This window comes from Python bivittatus, unplaced genomic scaffold (genome assembly GCF_059951505.1).
Source record: "Python bivittatus isolate LINGU-HERP-01145 unplaced genomic scaffold, Pbiv_v1 ctg000440_np1212, whole genome shotgun sequence".
Classification (NCBI taxonomy): domain Eukaryota; kingdom Metazoa; phylum Chordata; class Lepidosauria; order Squamata; family Pythonidae; genus Python; species Python bivittatus.
Window position 1 is genome coordinate 3664494 of NW_028277063.1, and position 19363 is coordinate 3683856.

General features: G+C 44.1%; 2 protein-coding genes across 2 annotated transcripts in view; one reads left to right on the forward strand and one right to left on the reverse strand.

The window, feature by feature from the left end:
• Positions 1 to 12181, forward strand: part of CNOT3 (CCR4-NOT transcription complex subunit 3) — a 32963-nt gene extending 20782 nt beyond the window's left edge. The window contains exons 12-19 of the mRNA XM_007438808.4: positions 437 to 752; positions 1142 to 1244; positions 2059 to 2236; positions 3719 to 3818; positions 5246 to 5447; positions 9203 to 9335; positions 9517 to 9642; positions 10925 to 12181. Coding sequence (XP_007438870.1) covers positions 437 to 752; positions 1142 to 1244; positions 2059 to 2236; positions 3719 to 3818; positions 5246 to 5447; positions 9203 to 9335; positions 9517 to 9642; positions 10925 to 11023 — 1257 coding nt within the window. The 3' untranslated portion in view covers positions 11024 to 12181. The remainder of the gene's footprint in view (positions 1 to 436; positions 753 to 1141; positions 1245 to 2058; positions 2237 to 3718; positions 3819 to 5245; positions 5448 to 9202; positions 9336 to 9516; positions 9643 to 10924) is intronic.
• Positions 12182 to 12541: 360 nt separating this feature from the next.
• LENG1 (leukocyte receptor cluster member 1) lies at positions 12542 to 17986 on the reverse strand. Its single transcript, XM_007438806.3, has 4 exons — positions 17750 to 17986; positions 15761 to 15934; positions 14905 to 15164; positions 12542 to 14022 (listed from the first exon to the last, which is right to left on the reverse strand). Exons 1-4 carry the CDS (start codon positions 17879 to 17881, stop codon positions 13788 to 13790), a joined length of 801 nt encoding a protein of 266 aa, XP_007438868.2. The 5' UTR covers positions 17882 to 17986; the 3' UTR covers positions 12542 to 13787.
• Between the last annotated feature and the right edge of the window lie 1377 nt (positions 17987 to 19363).

Genomic DNA, 19363 nt, shown 5'->3' on the forward strand with positions numbered 1-19363 from the left:
CCCATGGTCATTAAGCATGACATCACGTGACCATGACTTGCAACTTCCTGCTGGTTTCCCCACTGACTTTGCTTGTCAGAAGCCCGTTTTGAAGGTCGCAAATGGCGATCTTGTGACTGCAGGAAGCTGTGTCTGTCATAAATGCATGCTGGTTGCCAAGCGCCCAAATCATGATCATGTGACTACAGGGACGCTGTGATGACCACTAGTTCAAGGACCAGTCATTAATCTACGTGTTCAGCACTGTCATAACTTCAAATGGTTGCTGAATAAGCAGTTGGTAAGGAAGGACTATCAGCAATTGATTTGTTTTTATCTCTTCCATTTGTGTTTGCTTTTGAGATATAAATGGCCCCATTTGATCAGAGAGGTGGGATTTCGTGGTGTGAACATATAAAAATAAATCTTCCTCTGTTCCATCCTCTGTTCTGCTTAGTCCCCAGCAAAGAACGGTTCAAAAGGCCTCCACAACAACCACCACCAGCCACCTCCCACCATCCCTCCCAGCTACCCGATGGGCAGCAGCTCTGGCACATCGTCCTCCCTGGGGAACGGGCCTGGCTCCAACAGCAACGGGGCCGTTGCTGGCAGCGGGAATGCAAGCAGCAAAGCTAACCCTCCGGCAGGGCACGCACCTACTACCCCAACCCCTTACGCACAGGCTGTGGCGCCCCCACCCCCCAGCACCAACGCCTCGCAGCCCCGGCCTCCTAGCACCCAGCAGAACGCCAGCAAGCAGAATGGTGCAACCAGTGAGTCTGTGCTGCAGATGGGCCCCGGGGCACAAGGGTGGCGGTTGCTTCAGGTTTTCCAAGCTTCCTGGGGTGCAGAACCTGCAGTCATGCTGCAGAGCCTGGTCTTTAGAGAAGCTCCTTGTCGCTATTAAGACACATGGCTGAGCTTTTGGTTATATATCACTGCTATTACTTACACAGTGACCTTAGTATGTGGGCTGTTGTTATAGCTTAGAACAGTCTTCTGCAACCTGGGATCCTCCAGATGTGTGGGATTCAGCTCCCGTAAGTCCTGTCAGGCTTGGCAGCCAGTTGTGGAAAAAGCTGGCATGGGATAAGCAAGAAATAAAGGGGAGGGATCCAGAGCTCTGTGATAGAGAGACTTTAGCCTTTCTGTCTCCCGTCAGGTTACAGCTCCGTAGTAGCCGACAACAGCTCAGATTCGACACTAAGCAGCGGCAACCAGTCGTTGCCTAACCAGACAACATCACACCCACCCAGTGCTTCCACGTGAGTATCTTCTTCCTGGGCTTTTCTGTACCCTCCCTTTGGTTCTCTCCTCTCCCTTCCTGTCAATGTAACTGTTTTCCCTGTACGTCTGACAGCTGGACCCAGTAACTCCAGTCACCAACACTACCACTTATTTTTCCATGTTTAGGTTCAGCTTTAAATTGTGTTAAGTTCTAGACAGTCCAAGGTAATTTTCTCTTGTATTAGCCTTTTAGGAACTGAGAAACAGTTTTGAATATTTTGCTTCTTTCTTCTGTCACCTCTGAAAATACTACCTGTAGAGTCCCAACACTCACCCACTCCAGAATTCCCATTCTAGACAGGTTTTCAAAAGCCATCTGCTTTTTAACAATGTCAGCCTACAGTTTGGGAATCATTCATTCTTGGTTTAAGTTTTGTAAGCTAGTATAACTAAAGAAAATCTATGGTAAACTGACTGAATAGCCTCAGAGTCAGTTTGTGCCAGATTGTTGCAAAGGCATGATTGGGCAAACGTGCCAGTTATCCCTCAGAAATGCAGGAGTTTTCTACCCTCATGTGAAATTGTAGCATGCGTGCAGCCTGGAACATGAATAACTTCGGGAAAAGAAATGATATCTTGCTTTATAAAAAGAGAGGGATTATGTTTAAGTTGTGGTTGTTCAGTTTGGTTCCTCCATGGATCCATGCTAAGGAAGGAATCTGCAGCTGTAGGTATTTCCTTAAAAAACTGACAGCTAGACCTTTAAGCTCTGGCTCTTCTGACGCCTTTTCTCAAAAGACTTGGGGGCCAGGCTACCCCAAGAAACATCTTTGTCTTGCCTCATTCTGATAGGAAAGAGCCCAGTGCAGCTCCTCAGCCATCAAGTGTTGGCAACAGCACTGGATCCAGCCTCCTGGTGCCTCTGACTGCCAACCCACCTGCCTCACCCACACCCAGCTTCTCTGACAGCAAATCTGCCCAGACGTTGCTCAATGGGCCACCCCAGTTCAGCTCCACGCCTGAGATCAAGGTCAGAAGCCCTCCTGTTCTCTTCTGCTATACATTCACCCAACAGATTGTTCCAAAGCATTGCTGTGACCCATGGGGAGGATGGCTGAACCGGGAGAATTTTCAGAACTGGAAAAATGCATTGTGGGAACACCAAGACCTACGTTGGACTCAGAGTTTTCTAACTTGTTAATCAATGGACCGGTATTAGGGTGAACAAAAAACGTCCAATTGTTTAGGTGATTGACAGCACAAAGTTCCAAGGGAAACTTGGGGATATGGGCAATAAAATAGCAAATGTATCCTTTTATATTGAGGAAAACAGTATCCTAGTCATGCACATGTTGGCAGGAACTGAGCTGGTGATGGTTGACTAGGAAACAGGTTGAGTTTGCGATAGACAGCTAGATAAAACTGTCGATCCAATGTTTGTGTGTGAAACTCTGAAAAAGCCAGATTCCATGTTGGGCATCGCTAGGAATAAAATTAGGTATTCAACTGCCAATTTCTGAATTCTCCTCAATAATTCTGTGGTGTCATTGGATTAGAAATACAGTGTTCATTTCTAGCTATCGGGTTGAAAATGATATTTCAATCCTAGAAAAGGGAAATGACCAAAATAAATAGAGGGGTTGGAGCAGCTTTTCCAAGGAGAAATGTAATAGCATGTTGTTTTTTTTAAACCACAGAGAGGCAAAAGGCAAGTAAGGGGAGGGCGCGGTTGGGATGTATAAAATTCCACAAGACATAAGGAAAAATGGATAGAGAAAAATCTTTTATCTCTTTTCCATAATACTAAAATACGTCCTTCCAGTGAAGCTGAGTGGTAAGAGACACAGGACAAAAGGAATTAAAAATGAATCAGTGCATAGTGGAATTGACTGCCATAAAATGTAGTAGTGCTTTAAAAGAGGTTAAATTAGTGTTTCTCAACCTTGGCAGCTTTAAGATGCATGGACGTCAACTCCCAGAATTCCCCAGCCAGCAAGGCTGGCTGGGGAATTCTGGGAGTTGACGTCCACGCATCTTAAAGCTGCCAAGGTTGAGAAACGCTGGATTAGACAAATGTACAGAAGAAGGTAAATGTGTCAGTGGCTGCTGGCCATGATACCAAGATGTATTTCCTCCAGAACCAGGAACAGTATATCTGTGGGTATTAATTACTGGGGAACACAAGGGCGCTTTCGTTCCGATTGTCTGTCGGAGACCTTCTCAGAAAATTTCTGGTTTGATCTTGGGGACATTGCATAGGCCTTTGCTCTGATTCAGCGTGGCTTTTACTTTTTTGAAAAAGAACCACCAGGGCTAGTACACAGAGGAACATTTGTTCCATTAGCCTTTCAGCAGCTCTGTAAGATATGCTAACCAGAGGAACCATGACTGCCTTGAGTTCTTCCACAAGCTTTGCTTATTCCTTTTTGTTTTAAGCAGAGTTCTTAAACACATATCTGTACCTCCTTTCTCCTTTGCCTCCCTTCCTGTGGGTGTCTCGTTTGCTCTGTAGGCACCCGAACCTCTAAGTACGTTGAAGTCCATGGCTGAGAGGGCAGCAATCAGCTCTAGCGTAGAAGACCCCGTGCCATCTCTTCACCTTGCTGAAAGGGGTAAGTGAGAAGAGGACATCTCCCTCAAGCTGTGGTTCAGGGGCAGGGCCAAACCAGTGGAAAATGTCTGCGGTTCAGGACCCGTGCTAGCCTGGGTGTCGTAAGCTAGATTCTGGATCAGAAACCAGAGTTCCTGGAGGGCCCTGATGGATGGAAGTTGTGCAGGTCTGAGCCCGTGTTTGTGTGTGTGTGTGTGATCCCATACTGCTGAAATCCAGGGACTTCATTTCCCAGTACACGTAGTCCCCAGGTTAAGAACGCCCAGCTTACAGACAACCCATAGTTAAGAACGGAGGCTATTGTAGCAAAATTTGAGTTAAATACACAGGGGTTCGAGTTAATTACACAATACTATTTATACAGTATTATACAGTAATACTGTTCTGGCTTACATATAAATTTGACTTAAGGACAGACCTTGGGAACGGAATTAGTTCTTAAACTAGGGACTACCTGTATGTTGAAACAGAAAGCGTACAAAACTGTAATTTAAATCCTGAAGTAAATGCAGCTAAAAAGTGCCAAATTACACACACACCCCTTGGAAAATCCCAGGCCTGCCTACATGTAGGATGAAGCCCCATTCACTGCAATTGGATCCATCTACTCCCAACAAGTTAAATATAGCCCTGGTGACCAAAAGTTAACCCCTGCACGTGCGCACGTGCGCACACATACACACATGTCCCAGTAAAGCCTCAGACGTAAACTCTTCTCTGCTTCCCTGTTCCTGAAATCCCAGATGTTTCTTCCTCCGGCCATCCATTGTGTTGGCAATTCAGGAACCATTAGCCATTTGGTTTGGAAGGAAAGCAGGATATCAATCAAAATAATAAATCTCTTTGGACCAGGGGTTGGCCCATGACTTGCTCGCTGCTGTTTGTTTTTTCCATTGGATTCTAAAAACAAAGAGGTTCACATCTGACTTTCTGTGCACAGCAAAATAAAGAGTCTTGGTGAAACTGTGGATCAGGGAAATTAAAGAGAAGGGGATTTGGAGGAGAAAAATGGAGGTTTTCAGAAAAAGGGAGGCTGTTGCTGCCCCCATATCAGCCTTCTCCACCTTGGTGTGCTCCAGATGGGTTAGGTTGGGTTGCGATTTCCTTAAATTATTCCCAGCACAGACGCTGAGAATTACAGGTTTCTGTCTGAAGAAGGCTGATTTATGCTTTAACCTATGGTTGCTCTTAAGAGATGATTGCCAGGGAAATCCTTCTGGTTGGATCTAGGACAAACTTGGCAACTTTAAGATGTGTGAACTTCAACCCAGCGTGCTGGCTGGGGAAATTTGGGAGCTGAAGTCCACACATCTTAAAGTTGCCAAGTTTGTAAAACACTGATCTAGAAACTTGGAGAGGAGGAGGAATTGGCAAGGTAACCTCAGTACTGGTTTTTCTGAGTGGTTCGTCCCTCTTTTTTTGTTTCAGCTGATATCTTAATTACTAGCACAACATCTCAGCCAGCCTCCAACCAGCCCCCCATCCAGCTATCGGAGGTGAACATCCCCCTTTCTCTTGGGGTGTGCCCTCTGGGGCCTGTGCCTCTCATTAAGGAGCAGCTGTACCAACAGGCCATGGAAGAGGCCGCCTGGCACCACATGCCTCACCCTTCTGATTCAGAAAGAATCCGGTAAGGGATTGTGGGAAAAATTGTGGCTACATGAAGGGATTGAAGAAACAATAAGAATGTTGTATCCTCTGAGAAAAGGGGGAAGCTGGGGGACAGAATGGCAGGACTAGACTTTGTAGTTCTCTGAAATTTATATTATTGATGTAGTTTTCAGATTGGTTCAACATTTGAAACACCACCTCTTAGTGTTTTTTAAGTGTAGATTCAATTCTCCTTTATCAAATGTAACAAGCAGGTTAAAGGCTGTTAATCCAGGAGTGCAGAACCGCAAACCCCAAGAGAAACCTTGGGAATGGCTACCAGAGTCCTTCCAAAAATGACTGTTCTGATGGGACAAAAGGAAGTTCTTAAACACATTGGGAGTGATCACATGAAGAGTAACAGTGAACTTAATTTAAAAGTAGCTTAAATCAAATACAGTGGGGCAAAAAAGTATTTAGTCAGCCACCAATTGTGCAAGTTCTCCCACTTAAAAAGATGAGAGAGGCCTGTAATTTTCATCATAGGTATACCTCAACTATGAGAGACAAAATGGGGGAAAAAATCCAGAAAATCACGTCGTCTGATTTTTAAAGATTTTATTTCCAAATCATGGTGGAAAATAAGTATTTGGTCAATATTAAAAGTTCATCTCAATACTGTGTTATATATCCTTTGTTGGCAATGACAGAGGTGAAACGTTTTCTGTAAGTCTTCACAAGGTTTTCACACACTGTTGCTGGTATTTTGGCCCATTCCTCCATGCAGATCTCCTCTAGAGTAGTGATGTTTTGGGGCTGTTGCTGGGCAACACAGACTTTTAACTCCCTCCAAAGGTTTTCCATGGGGTTGAGATCTGGAGACTGGCTAGGCCACTCCAGGACCTTGAAATGCTTCTTACAAAGCCACTCCTTCGTTGCCCGGGCGGTGTGTTTGGGATCATTGTCATGCTGAAAGACCCAGCCACGTTTCATCTTCAGTGCCCTTGCTGATGGAAGGAGGTGTTCACTCAAAATCTCACGATACATGGCCCCATTCATTCTTTCCTTTACACGGATTAGTCGTCCTGGTCCCTTTGCAGAAAAACAGCCCCAAAGCATGATGTTTCCACCCCCATGCTTCACAGTAGATATGGTGTTCTTTGGATGCAACTCAGCATTCTCTCTCCTCCAAACACGAGTTGAGTTTAGACCAAAACGTTCCACTTTGGTTTCATCTGACCATATGACATTCTCCCAATCCTCTTCTGGATCATCCAAATGCTCTCTAGCAAACTTCAGAGAGGCCCAGACATGTACTGGCTTAAGCAGGGGGACATGTCTGGCACTGCAGGATTTGAGTCCCTGGCGGCGTAGTGTGTTACTGATGGTAGCCTTTGTTACTTTGGTCCCAGCTCTCTGCAGGTCATTCACTAGGTCCCCCCGTGTGGTTCTGGGATTTTTGCTCACCGTTCTTGTGATCATTTTGACCCCACAGGGTGAGATCTTGCGTGGAGCCCCAGATCAAGGGAGATTATCAGTGGACTTGTATGTCTTCCATTTTCTAATGATTGCTCCCACAGTTGATTTCTTCACACCAAGCTGCTTGCCTATTGCAGATTCAGTCTTCCCAGCCTGGTTCAGGTCTACAATTTTGTTTCTGGTGTCCTTCAACAGCTCTTTGGTCTTGGCCATAGTGGAGTTTGGAGTGTGACTGATTGAGGTTGTGGACAGATGTCTTTTATACTGATAACAAGGTCAAACAAGTGCCATTACTACAGGTAACGAGTGGAGGACAGAGGAGCCTCTTAAAGAAGTAGTTACAGGTCTGTGAGAGCCAGACATCTTGCTTGTTTGTAGGTGACCAAATACTTATTTTCCACCATGATTTGCAAATAAATTCTTTAAAAATCAGACAGATTTTCTGGATTTTTTTTCTCATTTTGTCTCTCATAGTTGAGGTATACCTATGATGAAAATTACAGGCCTCTCTCATCTTTTTAAGTGGGAGAACTTGCACAATTGGTGGCTGACTAAATACTTTTTTGCCCCACTGTATGCATTTTGACCTACTGATTTGTTGGAACCTGGCTTCAGCACAGCTTAAAAGTAGAATGTGGCCACTGGACAAAGAACGGTTGCGTGTCCCTACTGTATTGTGTCTGTTGTCTTGATCATGTGCTCCCAGAAGAGCCCAGAGGATGCTGGGAAACCCAGTATCAGTAGTTCCATGGCAAGGGAAGATGCAGCAGCAGGTCAGAGCATTAGCAAGTGCGCATCCAAGACAAGGGTTCTTACACTTTGCAGTGCCATGACCCCCTAAAATAATAAACATATTTGTGTGATCCCTTGATTTCATAGAGGATGGGGTGAGGCAAGAAATAAATATACCATCTTTAATAACTAAAATTGAATCCAAGTATCAGGTAAAACAATGATAGAACCTCGCAACTTTATAAAATAAAACCTTTTGTTTGGAAATAAACTGTCACATTTAAAGCCACCTTTTTAATCAGAAGGATGAGCTTGCTAGCTTCACATAGTTCCTGAAATATTTGTTTTTCAGCAAATCGCTCCTGCTTCCTGTTCTCTGCTGCTATTTGCTCTTTATAACAATGTGTATAAAAAAATATGGACTTCACTAATGATTTGTCCAGGCAGCACAGGAGCTAATTTTGGTGGCAACTCAGCTTTGGATGTGCATGCCATGAGGCTTCTGAATCTGGAGCTGGAGCCCTATCAGAATTTGTTCCTGTTCTGCCTGGACAAGCAAATGGAAAGGAAAGCCCACAGCACACCCTTACAGTGATCCAGTTTTGGGTGTGTAAGCCATCAGGGTTGGCCCTTCAATTATGTCATTGCTCAAGCATTCAGTCCTTGAGTCTGCAACTCTCTGACCCTCCTTGCCCTGACTTTATTTATACTTCTGATACGGATCCAGTTGCCATTCTTATTCATACAGTCAGGAATGCTGATGAGTGTATAGAGAGCATTCAGGTAGACAAACCAACACAGAGTAATGACTATAATATTCTGGCTGTCCCTAGAAGGCTATGAACATAGCTACAGAAGCCTTGTTCTAGCCTTATATCTGTGGCTGGTGGAGGGAGAGGTTGCAAATAACACGCTAGAGCAGTGTTTTTCAACCTTGGCAGCTTTCAGAAGCATGGACTTCAATTCCCAGAATTCCCAGCCAGCAAGTCCATGCTTCTGAAAGCTGTCAAGGTTGAGAAACACTGCGCTAGAGGCGAGGAAACGTGGATTGGCCTTTGGATATTGGGTTAATTGGATATAGCTGGATTCTGTCAAACCACAACCTTGCTCTGTTTGACAAATGTTTGTCCAGACACAGGAGGAGCAAGTTCTGGCAGCAATCTTTGCTTGCTCAAGTCCCACAAAAGTGTGTCCCCCCACCCACCAGTGTCATGACCCAGAGTTTGAGAACTACCTCAACTTGCCGCACTTCTCTTCATCAACACAAAGCATTCTTCTTTCTTCCTTTGGCCACTTCCTAAAACCCAGGTGGGCTGGCCTGTTTGGGAAGACTTATTCCTGCTGTCCTGAATGAAAATCCAGGCCTTTGTGGGAAGAGGGAGGGAATGGAGCCTGACCCCTGCAGTACCCAGAGTTACCAAGGGTTGAGGAAAGATTGAGGCTGAATATTGTTATTCCTTGCTCTTAGGAGTCTTGTCTGTGTGCAGGGGAGAATTCGCAGATAACTTGTGAATTCCCAGATTTTCTTGTAGGCTTATTTCTCTCTTTTCTGCTCTTGTTCTCCCTTCTCATCCCATCCCACAGGCAATATCTGCCTCGGAATCCCTGTCCAACTCCTCCATACCACCACCAGATGCCTCCTCCACACTCCGATACTGTGGAATTCTACCAGCGCCTCTCCACAGAGACTCTTTTCTTCATCTTCTACTATCTGGAGGTAACAAACAGCCCCTGCCTCCATCCCCTTTGGTCGTTTAAGAGGAATCGTACTGCCTCTCTTCTATTGTCCACACTGGGTCATTCACGAGGACTACCTTGCTCGTGCGGTAATCAGTTCATCTCTGCCCTTGACTGTAAATCCCACAGCCCTGATCTGCTTTTCCTCTTTCACTTCAAAGGGTACGAAGGCACAATACCTGGCAGCAAAGGCACTGAAGAAGCAATCGTGGCGCTTCCATACGAAGTATATGATGTGGTTTCAGCGGCACGAAGAACCTAAGACCATCACTGATGAGTTTGAGCAGGTGAGAGTGAAGATAACTGAAGAATGGCACGTTGATATAGTTTTACCTATGTTTTGAAAGGCTGATGGTCCATTCGTCATAGGAAGAATGCAACAGCGCATGTATGTGTCCATTTTGAGCACAGAGCTTCACACAAGCATCTTGTATGTGAAACAGGCTGTTTTGAGGACTTTGAAAGGACTTTAAGCAGTTCTGAGGTCAAGGCACAGTCAGTCAATTTTCTTTTGATCAATAATAAATTACATGAAAACAATTAAAAAGGGGGAAACAACAGTTTCAGACTTACATCAGCTATTGCCTTGTATTCATGACAGCCATGCAAGATTTAGCTACCATACAGGTAATAGGGGTCTTTGTTTTTTATCTGAAATAGAAGGAGGTTCAAACAATTCTTTCTGGGTATTGACATAGCAGGGGTAGGACATAACTATTCCAAATATCCCTGTAGAGCTCAAGGCACTGTTTAAGGTCATAATCATGTTTTCTGCACTTGAAACAGTTGTTTTGTACTCAAAAAGATTAAAAATGAAATGCTTCCCATACCTCTTGTGAGCAGAATAGGGAACATGGTTGGGCATTGCAAGAGTGAGAAAAAAAGTTACCCAAATCAGGGTTCTGTTTGGAAAACTCTGGTGGCTTCTGCAGATACATTTTCAGCTAATTAACTGTACTTCCATTAGATTTAAAGGTTGCTTTTGTATATTATAATAAGCGTAGGCTGTGCAAGTTCCACTGTGACTCCATGTATACATTTATGAATGAGTTGGTCCCACTTTTTTCTCTGCTGTAGTCATCTATGTGGATGAATGCTGGTAAATGCAGTAAATTACTCATGTGGTAGCTCTGTTTCACATTTCTGCACCTTAAAAAAGACAAGTTGGTGGTTCTTCTGAGGCTGATGCCATCTGTCACAGAAAACGTGACCATGCCACTTCCTCATCACCCAAAACAGAAACGGGATGCTATTGATTCCTCCATACCTTATGTGTCTGATGTACAAATGCCTCACTCCTTTTCCCTCACACAGTGGAAGGCATTAAGGAACCTCTTCCTCATAAATTGCCAGGGCTGTAGACTTCAAGTAGTCTGTGGGACTCTTACGAGAGAAGGAATGGAACCACTTAAAGCCACAGGAGTCCTACAGGGAAGGTATCATCTAGGCAACAAAGTCCAGGATTCCTTGCTTTCCAACATTAGAAAGCATGTGGACATAAGTACAAGCTAACATATTCATTCAAGCAAGAGGTAACTAATCCTGTTGTGTTTTCCTGTTTCTGCCCAGGGCACTTACATCTACTTTGACTATGAGAAATGGGGCCAGCGTAAAAAGGAGGGTTTTACTTTTGAATACCGCTACCTGGAAGACCGGGACCTGCAGTGATGCCACGGGGCCAGCAGGGGGTGCCAAGTTTTCCTTCCAGAGACAGCTGTGGCGGAGTGCTGGGGGCAGCGGCAAAGGAAGACCCACCTACCCCTCACCTCTCTTCATCTTCCCCCCATATCACAACTGGGGTGGGAGGGGGCAAGCCGCACGTTTAAAAAAAATGCATGCAAGTTTTAAAAATGACCGCAGGACGGAGGAGGAGGGGCAGCGGCAGTGGCAGGCTTCTCCTCTGCCTTTTCCTTGCTCTCTTCTGCCTGTGAAGAGGTCAGAAACAGGGGGAAATGCCCTTCACGCGCACCAGCTTTGGGTGCAAGAATGGAGATTAAAAAAAAAAAAGAATTTGAGAATCCCACCAAAAGAGTGACTTCCCCCATCTCCATTTTTTTTTGTGTGTTCTAAATAAGAGCATTTCAGCCCCATACTTATTGCAGCAAACACAAACACCCCACTGCCTTTTGCCATCCCTTCCCAAACTTCTTGGTGCAGACTTCATCCCCTGTTTGGCAATCGTCAGATGCCTAAGTATGACCCTGGCAATATCAGGTCCCATAAACCTTATGGTGACCTTTCTCCGATCCCTTGTCCACTTGCCACTGCTGGAAATGGCAAATTGGCAAATGATAGGATTACAAATTTGGAGGCATCAACCTCAGGTTGCAAAGGCTCCCTGTGACAACAGAAATTCTGGTGGATTGGCCCCTATCAGTCTTGGCTGCCATAATTTTGACTTGCTTTTTTGCAAGTTCTAAGGAGACATGTGAAGGCCATCTACAGTCGTCATACCCTTGGTCCTCCTCATATGGAAGAGTTCCTTTCCTGACTGGAACGATGACTTTAGGGATTCTACCTTCTGCCCCACCCCCAATGCTGCTTCTCCTTTCGTACCTTCCAAAATATTGCCACCATAAATTTGATATGAGCTTGTATCTAATCTGCTGCTCCTCCCACAGGAAGACACCCCCCCCCCATGACTTGCAATTTATTCCTAATTGGAAAGGGAGAGATTTGGGGAAACTTTGGGGGGAGGTGGGACTGATCTCTCTTCTCAACCAGCCCCCTGAACTGGAGCATCCTGCCCACGCCGCTGTTAAGATATTTTTTCGTAAGCCTATTTTCATTTTGGAAAATATTTATGAATAAATAGTTTTATATGAGTGTTCTTCTTCTGTTGTACAGGAAAGGGAGACAAAACCACCAAACCCGGGGGTGGGACAAAGGAATCCATAACCCTTTGGGGTAAGAACTGCAAGTCAGAATGAAGCATAATATATACAGGCCATGCCTCAAGGCTACCTAGAACATACTCCTCCAGTGCTACCCTTCTGAGCCTATTTCAAGGCTGAAAGCCACATTCATGTACAAGATGTATACATGCAGGGGTAGTAATGTTACCTTTCTCTATAAAGCAAGAAACTTTATTTTTACAAATATGGTTAGAAGTAGATTTCCTTGTGTTTTCAAAGGGCTCGTTGGAGCAAGGCCAGTTGCTAGTTTCTGACAGTTTCTTATACTCCAAAATAATACAGCTTATGGCTGACCAGGACATCATCAGAATGAGAATATATTAAAAAGAATGTTTATTTGGATAATGCAGAAGCAGCCAGATTCCCAGCAACATCTGAAGCAACTCATTCCCACTTATTTCACAATCATCTGGAAGAATCCTGCAGTAACCTGCAAACTAAATCATGACTGTGTACATAGTGTGCTAAGCGTTAAGTCATGACTTACAAACCAATCTTAATGTCTCTCAATGGAATAAACAAAGCAAAACCACACGGTTGTTTTGGAGGTGTCCTTGTAAGATCTGGTCTTTCGCACAGTCCTAAAAGATGGGCAATCCACGCAACCTTGTTTTTACATAACTTAGCAAATTAGCACATGATATCGTTTCCTACGCCACTGGGCCTGCATTAACATGATGTACTGTAGTCTTACACAGTCTAGATAATATAATATTGTAACAATTGTCTCTGCCCTTATTACAAGGAGAAAGCAGGCCAAAATCCTCCTCATGCTCATTTCTCTAGTGGTAGATCACATGCAAGGATGGAGCACTGAATTATAACAGCAAGGAGACTAGCAATACTAATTTTGTCAAGTAACTAAATGGACCGTGAACAAGTAATGAAGAATGACCCCCTCACCACCTCCAAGATCTTCCACCCCAACATTCATTCTTGAGGAACTTTTCTCAGGCGTATCCCAGGTTTATACGAAAAATACCTTTTGTGAACGCTTTTGACAACTAGTACCTTGGTCCATCCCTTGGCACAGGTGTACATGGCACTGCATCAATTCTCTCCATGCTTCATGAGAAGGATTTGTGCTGCTACTACTGAAGGGTCCATGGAAATGAAGTTCAGAATTGTCCATGTGGGGCCCTAGAGAAGCTGCAAGTTTTATTTTCCTTCAGGAAGGCTATAAAGAATAAGGCAGGTAAGTTACTGGAGCAGGTTAACAGGCAGGAAATAGTATCCTTTATCAACCCAAATTTGTGCAATTTTTCTTTTTGGCAATCCAAGGCAAAGAGCAAAAACAGATTTGCTTGGCTGATTTCCCAACTTTGGCTCAAAGTTGTGTTCTGAGAAATGATAGTTGTAACTGAGTAAAAGTTGTCCTAGAAGCCATATGACAAGTCATTTTCAGCCTGATTTTGCAGGCCAGGAATTCCATAAAGTACTTTGCACTGAACAATACTATTTTGCTTGGTTAACAGCTGAAGAAAATTGGGTTTGACTAACCAGATTTCACACTTTCTCTACACCCACTCAATTCTGCTGTCTTTCACTACTCTCTTTCTTGCCAGCTGGGGGTTGAACTGTGAGTTGTAGCCACGTTTCCTTTCATCCATTTCCTCTTCTTCCTCCCTGACTGGACGCATTCCAGATTTCTGGGCAAGAAGAGATTCTGTACGAGCTCGTTCTGCCTGTTCACGGTGCAACCTTTCCTGGCGCAGCTGTTCTAGAGACCATGACGTAGAAGAAGATGGAGGCCTGTAAAGGAAATGGGAAACCAAGAGGAAAGAGAGTGAAAAGACATGGAACCCAAGAAAGTTCATCAGTCCTTGCCTTTTTACTTGAAGGGAGGTGGAGATACGGTTTGCCTAAATTCTGTCTCCTCGATGATCAGGACCTTTGTGCTCTCTAGATTTGCAATGAATTTTAGGGAAGGCATTATAGCTCAGTAGTATAGGTCTGGTTTTGTATTCCAAAGGGCCCAGCTAAATATATATACTAGCGGGTAATATTGGCATACATAGAATCAGAACTACTATGTAATGCATTCTCACTAACTGCAGAATCAGAGTGGCTATTCATTTAATCAGCTTGACTCCAACATGGTTGATGTTGTCACGTGCCTTCAGCACATGCCCTGTGATTCTACAGCAGCTACACATAGCCGGCTTTACATAAGACAAGCAAAAGATGCAGCCCAGTTTGCCTTATGAGGCCGGTGTGTTAGTGATGGTAGCTTGACATCCACATACAAAATCTGATCTAATCCTCAAATATCAGTAGGCTCCCCACTCTCTATTCTGCTTTCCAGAGCGGTGACTGTGTTGTCTCTTCCAACAACAGCAGCAAAAAAAAAAACTCAGATTCCCTAAAGATTAACGCTAGTTTGCTTCTTGCAGCATGCAACTACAGGTTGATATTCTATCTACATCAAGTAAGGGCTTCAGTTTAGTGTCCACTCAGTTTTTCCCTGCCTCTTCCCCAGAAGTCAGGGCTGTCTGGCAAAGACCTAGCAGTTGACTCTGGATGCTCTGAAAAAACAAGTCGGGTCAATACTTCATCACAGTCACTGAACAGCGATTTGCTGTTCTATGTTGACACTTAGCGCTCCTGAGAGTGCGCAACAAAGAGGATGCCCACCTAGCTGCCAGGTTTCCTTTGCTTTCTTTTTGCCTCCACTTTCCTTTTTCTTTATTTTCTTCCTTTTTATGAGAGCATTTCTTCTTATGTAAGTATTTTCCCATCACAGCCAGGGGGTCCAACTTCCCCTTAAGCTTCTCATCCTTGGCAACGGTTTTACTACGATCCGGCAGCTCCTGGTACCAGGGACAACTTGTCTGAGACTCTGCTGCACTTTGGCCCAGGTAAGTGAGGATACCCATAGCTTTTTCCTTTCGCTCCTGTGAGGAATAAAAGCCCAAGGAAATTATTCATGCTATATATTTATATATATACACACACGGGCGCTCCAGGTATATAATTCTATCCAAAGAAGTATTTCCCTATTTTTCCTCTCTAAAGCAAACTGCTTACAGTGGTTTCAGTGGACTCCCTGGAATCCAATGCAGAATATCACTAACAAATTATAATCTTCTCCTAACAGATTTCACTGAAAAATTGGAAACCACCTCCTTTACAATAGGATAGTTAGCTAACAGTAACCAATATGCATTGTGCTTACTCTGTTTAAGGTACAAGCTCCTGATTATTTAGAATACAAAAGTTAGCCTGAAGTTGTCTAGATTGTCAGGGAGGAAAAATGCATTCAGTGTAAAAAAAAAAACACGGCTAAACTAGGATTTCATCTATCAACAGACAGATTCATTTATAATAATATATTTAAAAGGTCCGTACCTGAATATTAATGCTACTGTCTGTGCTTTGTTCTCAGAAGCATAAACAGGAGTCTGCCTGTCTCAAAGGCTTTCAGTGCCCATGTATATAGACTAGAGAAAACAAACTTTTGGAAAGCTCCAATCCGACTTCCCACCATTACCTTCTCCTGCCTCTTCTCCTCCTCATATTCTTTGTTGCCACTCTCTTGCAACCCCTGAAAGAGGTTAAGATGTTCTGAGGGTTTTTCTGAACCCAAAGAAACAAGGTCTGAGCCGCTCTCATCACCTCCTGGAGCTGACAGACGTGCTTTCTTCCGTAAGAATTCAGTCCGGGCCTAGAATCAAAGGCAGAGATTTGTCCAAGGCTTGTACTTAGGTCAATACCTCTATTTGCCCAAGGCAAAGTCCTGAATAGCGTGGAAGCCTCTGAGTGTTGCAAGTTAAGATCAAGCAAGGTGGTAATCAAAACAAACTAAAGATGTCCGAGCCACAGAATCTACATTTAATTACTGTGTTTAAATGGAATGAGGATGAGGCAGCTGCCATTCAAATTAGGCTGTGCCAGGTCTCCTTAGGTGATAGGACTAATACAATCAAGAAGCACACAAACAATGGCAGAACCCTGGTTTTGAAAATGTATCTTGTTCCTGTCCTGTCATATATTCTTTATGTGTCAACAACTGCCTTTCTAACTTTTCAATCTCTCACATCAGTCTTAACTATTTAATTTACTGCAAGCTAATTGACTTCCTGTTATAGTAAGGATAAATTTATTCAATTCTGGATATACAGACTGTGTCAGAAAAAGAGAGAGCAAAGAAGAAATATTAAAAGAATGATGAGATATAGGTGGGGGAGAAGTCCAAAAAAAAGGCTCATTAGTAAAACATATAGAGCTTTACATCTCATTCACTGCTTCCCTCCATATTAGTTTAAGCTTCAGCATAAAGGAAGCAACAATGGGATCTTTGAACATTTAGAGGAATAACAGAAATAGTCTTATGACACTTTATCAGTTTTCATCTATCTTGCATTGATTTAACAGCAGCAGCAGCAATCCTGCTTTCGGTCAAATCCCAGATGAGTAGAATCAGTTTTGCCAAAGAATTTTAATTCCTCAGTTTTAAACTAGAGCCTTTCAGACTGGTTATTCTTAAATCAGGCTTTCTTCAGATTTCATCCATTCAGGCCGCAGGCACAGAAGAATCCCAGATACTGCATGCTGTTTCACATTCATAATTAGCCACCAGTTATAACCGAGGATATAACTTCTGCCCTTCATAAAGCTCTAAAGAGCCGGTTCTGGGTTCAAGCCGGAGCTCCGAGTGTGTGGAGTGACTCGTCTCCTGCCTAGGTGGATCACTGTTGGTTTTCTCAGCTGCTGTGTATTTTAATTTGTGTGTGTGTGTGTGATTTATTTTTATCACTGTCCACCACTCAGTCGTTGCCGAGATGGGCAGCTATAGAAATTGATTAAATAAAATTAATAACTTCCCCACAGAAATGTAAAGAAATCCCTTTCTTGCAGTATGTAATCCAAAGATACTGTGGGGCTTAAGTCTTTTTCTGATGTGACCGTTTACTCAAATGCGTTATTTTTCTTAACTGAGGATGCTTCTGTATTGAACTCCATTGTTGTCAAAACCTCACTGCATGCCACCTTGTTCAGGTTTTCTCTAAAAGTCTGGATAAAATTCAGGTTTGGTATGGTTTCTTTATTAATGCGTGCAGAGAGACGGATACAAGATCATTCTGTATGCAGAATGCACAAGGAGATAGAATCCAGCTACGCTTAGATCCCATGTACAGCTTTAACACAGCAACTCTTTCTGAACAGTAACCAAATAGGGGTTAAGTTCCTGGAAATCATTTTGTCCTCACCTCCACACTAGGGAGCTAGTCCTGTCCACTTGGAAGCATTTGGCTTCTGTGGATCTGGTTCAACGCACATACTAAAAAAATAAAGAAATTCGATATTCATTTCCCTCCCCCACAATTGAGACATTTCCACCAGCGAAAAACGGATGAGCACAAGCAGAGAGCCCGCATGCGCAGTAGGGAGCGTTTTGCGGCCACTGCTTGGAAGAGCGTACGCGCAATGGTTCCACACACAGGGTCTCTTTCGCGCATGCGCCCTCATGACTACTTACCTCCTGTTCAGCCAGCAGGACTCGGGCCTCCCTCTTTCGCCGCTGAGCTTCAGCCTCCGCTTCGTCCCGTCGCACGCGAGCCACATTGTCCTTGTTCCGGACGTGCCACGACTTCTTGGGAAGAATATTCATCCCCGCAGTTTATGACAGTGCTAAGAACGCCACAAATGTCCTCCGTTTCCGGAATCGTCTCTTCGCCGGGTGCCATCCAGCTCCGCCCCTTTACTCTATTTGGGGGCGTTGCCGTTGCCTCCGTACGTACTTCATTGCATCCACCCACGTTCGCCTGCACGAGCTCAGGCGGCCTGTTCATCCGGTGTTCTCATTGGCCGTGTTTATTCCTTCCGGCTATTTGATTGGTTTGGGCCAGTGTTCGTCAAACTTGGCCACTTTAAGATGTGTGGACTTCAACTCCCAGAATTCCGTAGCCAGAATGCTGAGAATTGAAGTCCGCCTATTTTAAAGTGGCCACGTTTGAAAAAAACACTGATTTGAACTGACGGTACCTCGAGTAGGGAATGATGTTTGTTGAATGCTGAAAAATCTCTCCGTGGTTGCATTTAAGTGAAACTCAGTGTGGCGTTTGCTTTTTAAAACATGCTTTAGCATTTCTCCCCATGTGCTAGGTTGGGGTGCCGCTTGCAGCCCTGTGTGGAGCGAGGGACGTTGGCATCAGTACAGTAACTCTTCACTGCACAGTTGGACTACTGCAGTGTTGTCCAAACTTGGCCACTTTAAGATGAGTGGACTTCAACTCCCAGAATTCCCCAGCCAGCATGCTGGCTGGGGAATTCTGGGAGTTGAAGTCCACTCATCTTAAAGTGGCCAAGTTTGGACAACACTGGACTACTGCAATGCACTCTACAGGGGGCTGCCTTGGAAGACCACCCAGGATGCAGCAATCCCCTTACTGGCACACACAAATTGTGTAAACCATGTGACATCTGTGCCGTAGGGCCTGAATTGGCCGCCAATAGATTTCCAGGGGCAGTTTGAAGTGTTTTAGTACCACTTTCTCCTAGTGGAATTGACCCATCCAGCACATGCTTCTGGACAAAAAATGTTAATGGTTCCCCTTTGGGGGCTCATAAATTTTACTTCGATGTTCCACCCCTTATTTCATAGAATAGCATCCCCCTTGAGGACTAGGTTAGTGCTTTCCCAGAAGTTGGTGAAAACACCTCTTCCAGAAGAGTGTATGGAGAATGATGGGCCCCGTGGCTGGCTGGGGAATTCTGGGAATTGGAGTCCACACATCTCAAAGTTGTCAAGGTTGAGGAACCCTGGTCTAGACACGCGATCCTTGGAGCGATGGAAGGGAATTCATGTCTTCACAGTTTCTAGCCTCCACAAAGCTGTGCTGTTCATGCCTTCATGCTCTTCGTATGTTCTTGCCCACTTGCTGAATGGGGTATATGATTTGGGTTAACTTTAAATATTTAAAGTTTATGTTTAAATGTAAGAAAGAAATGCTGCTGATTCAGATCAAAGGCCTATTTAGCCGAGCATTCTTCCCTCTGCATCTAACCAACACTGATTGCTTATTAGATACATTCTGGCTTGATTTACTGTATTCCTAATCCTTAAACTATATAGTATTGCAAACAAGTCTAT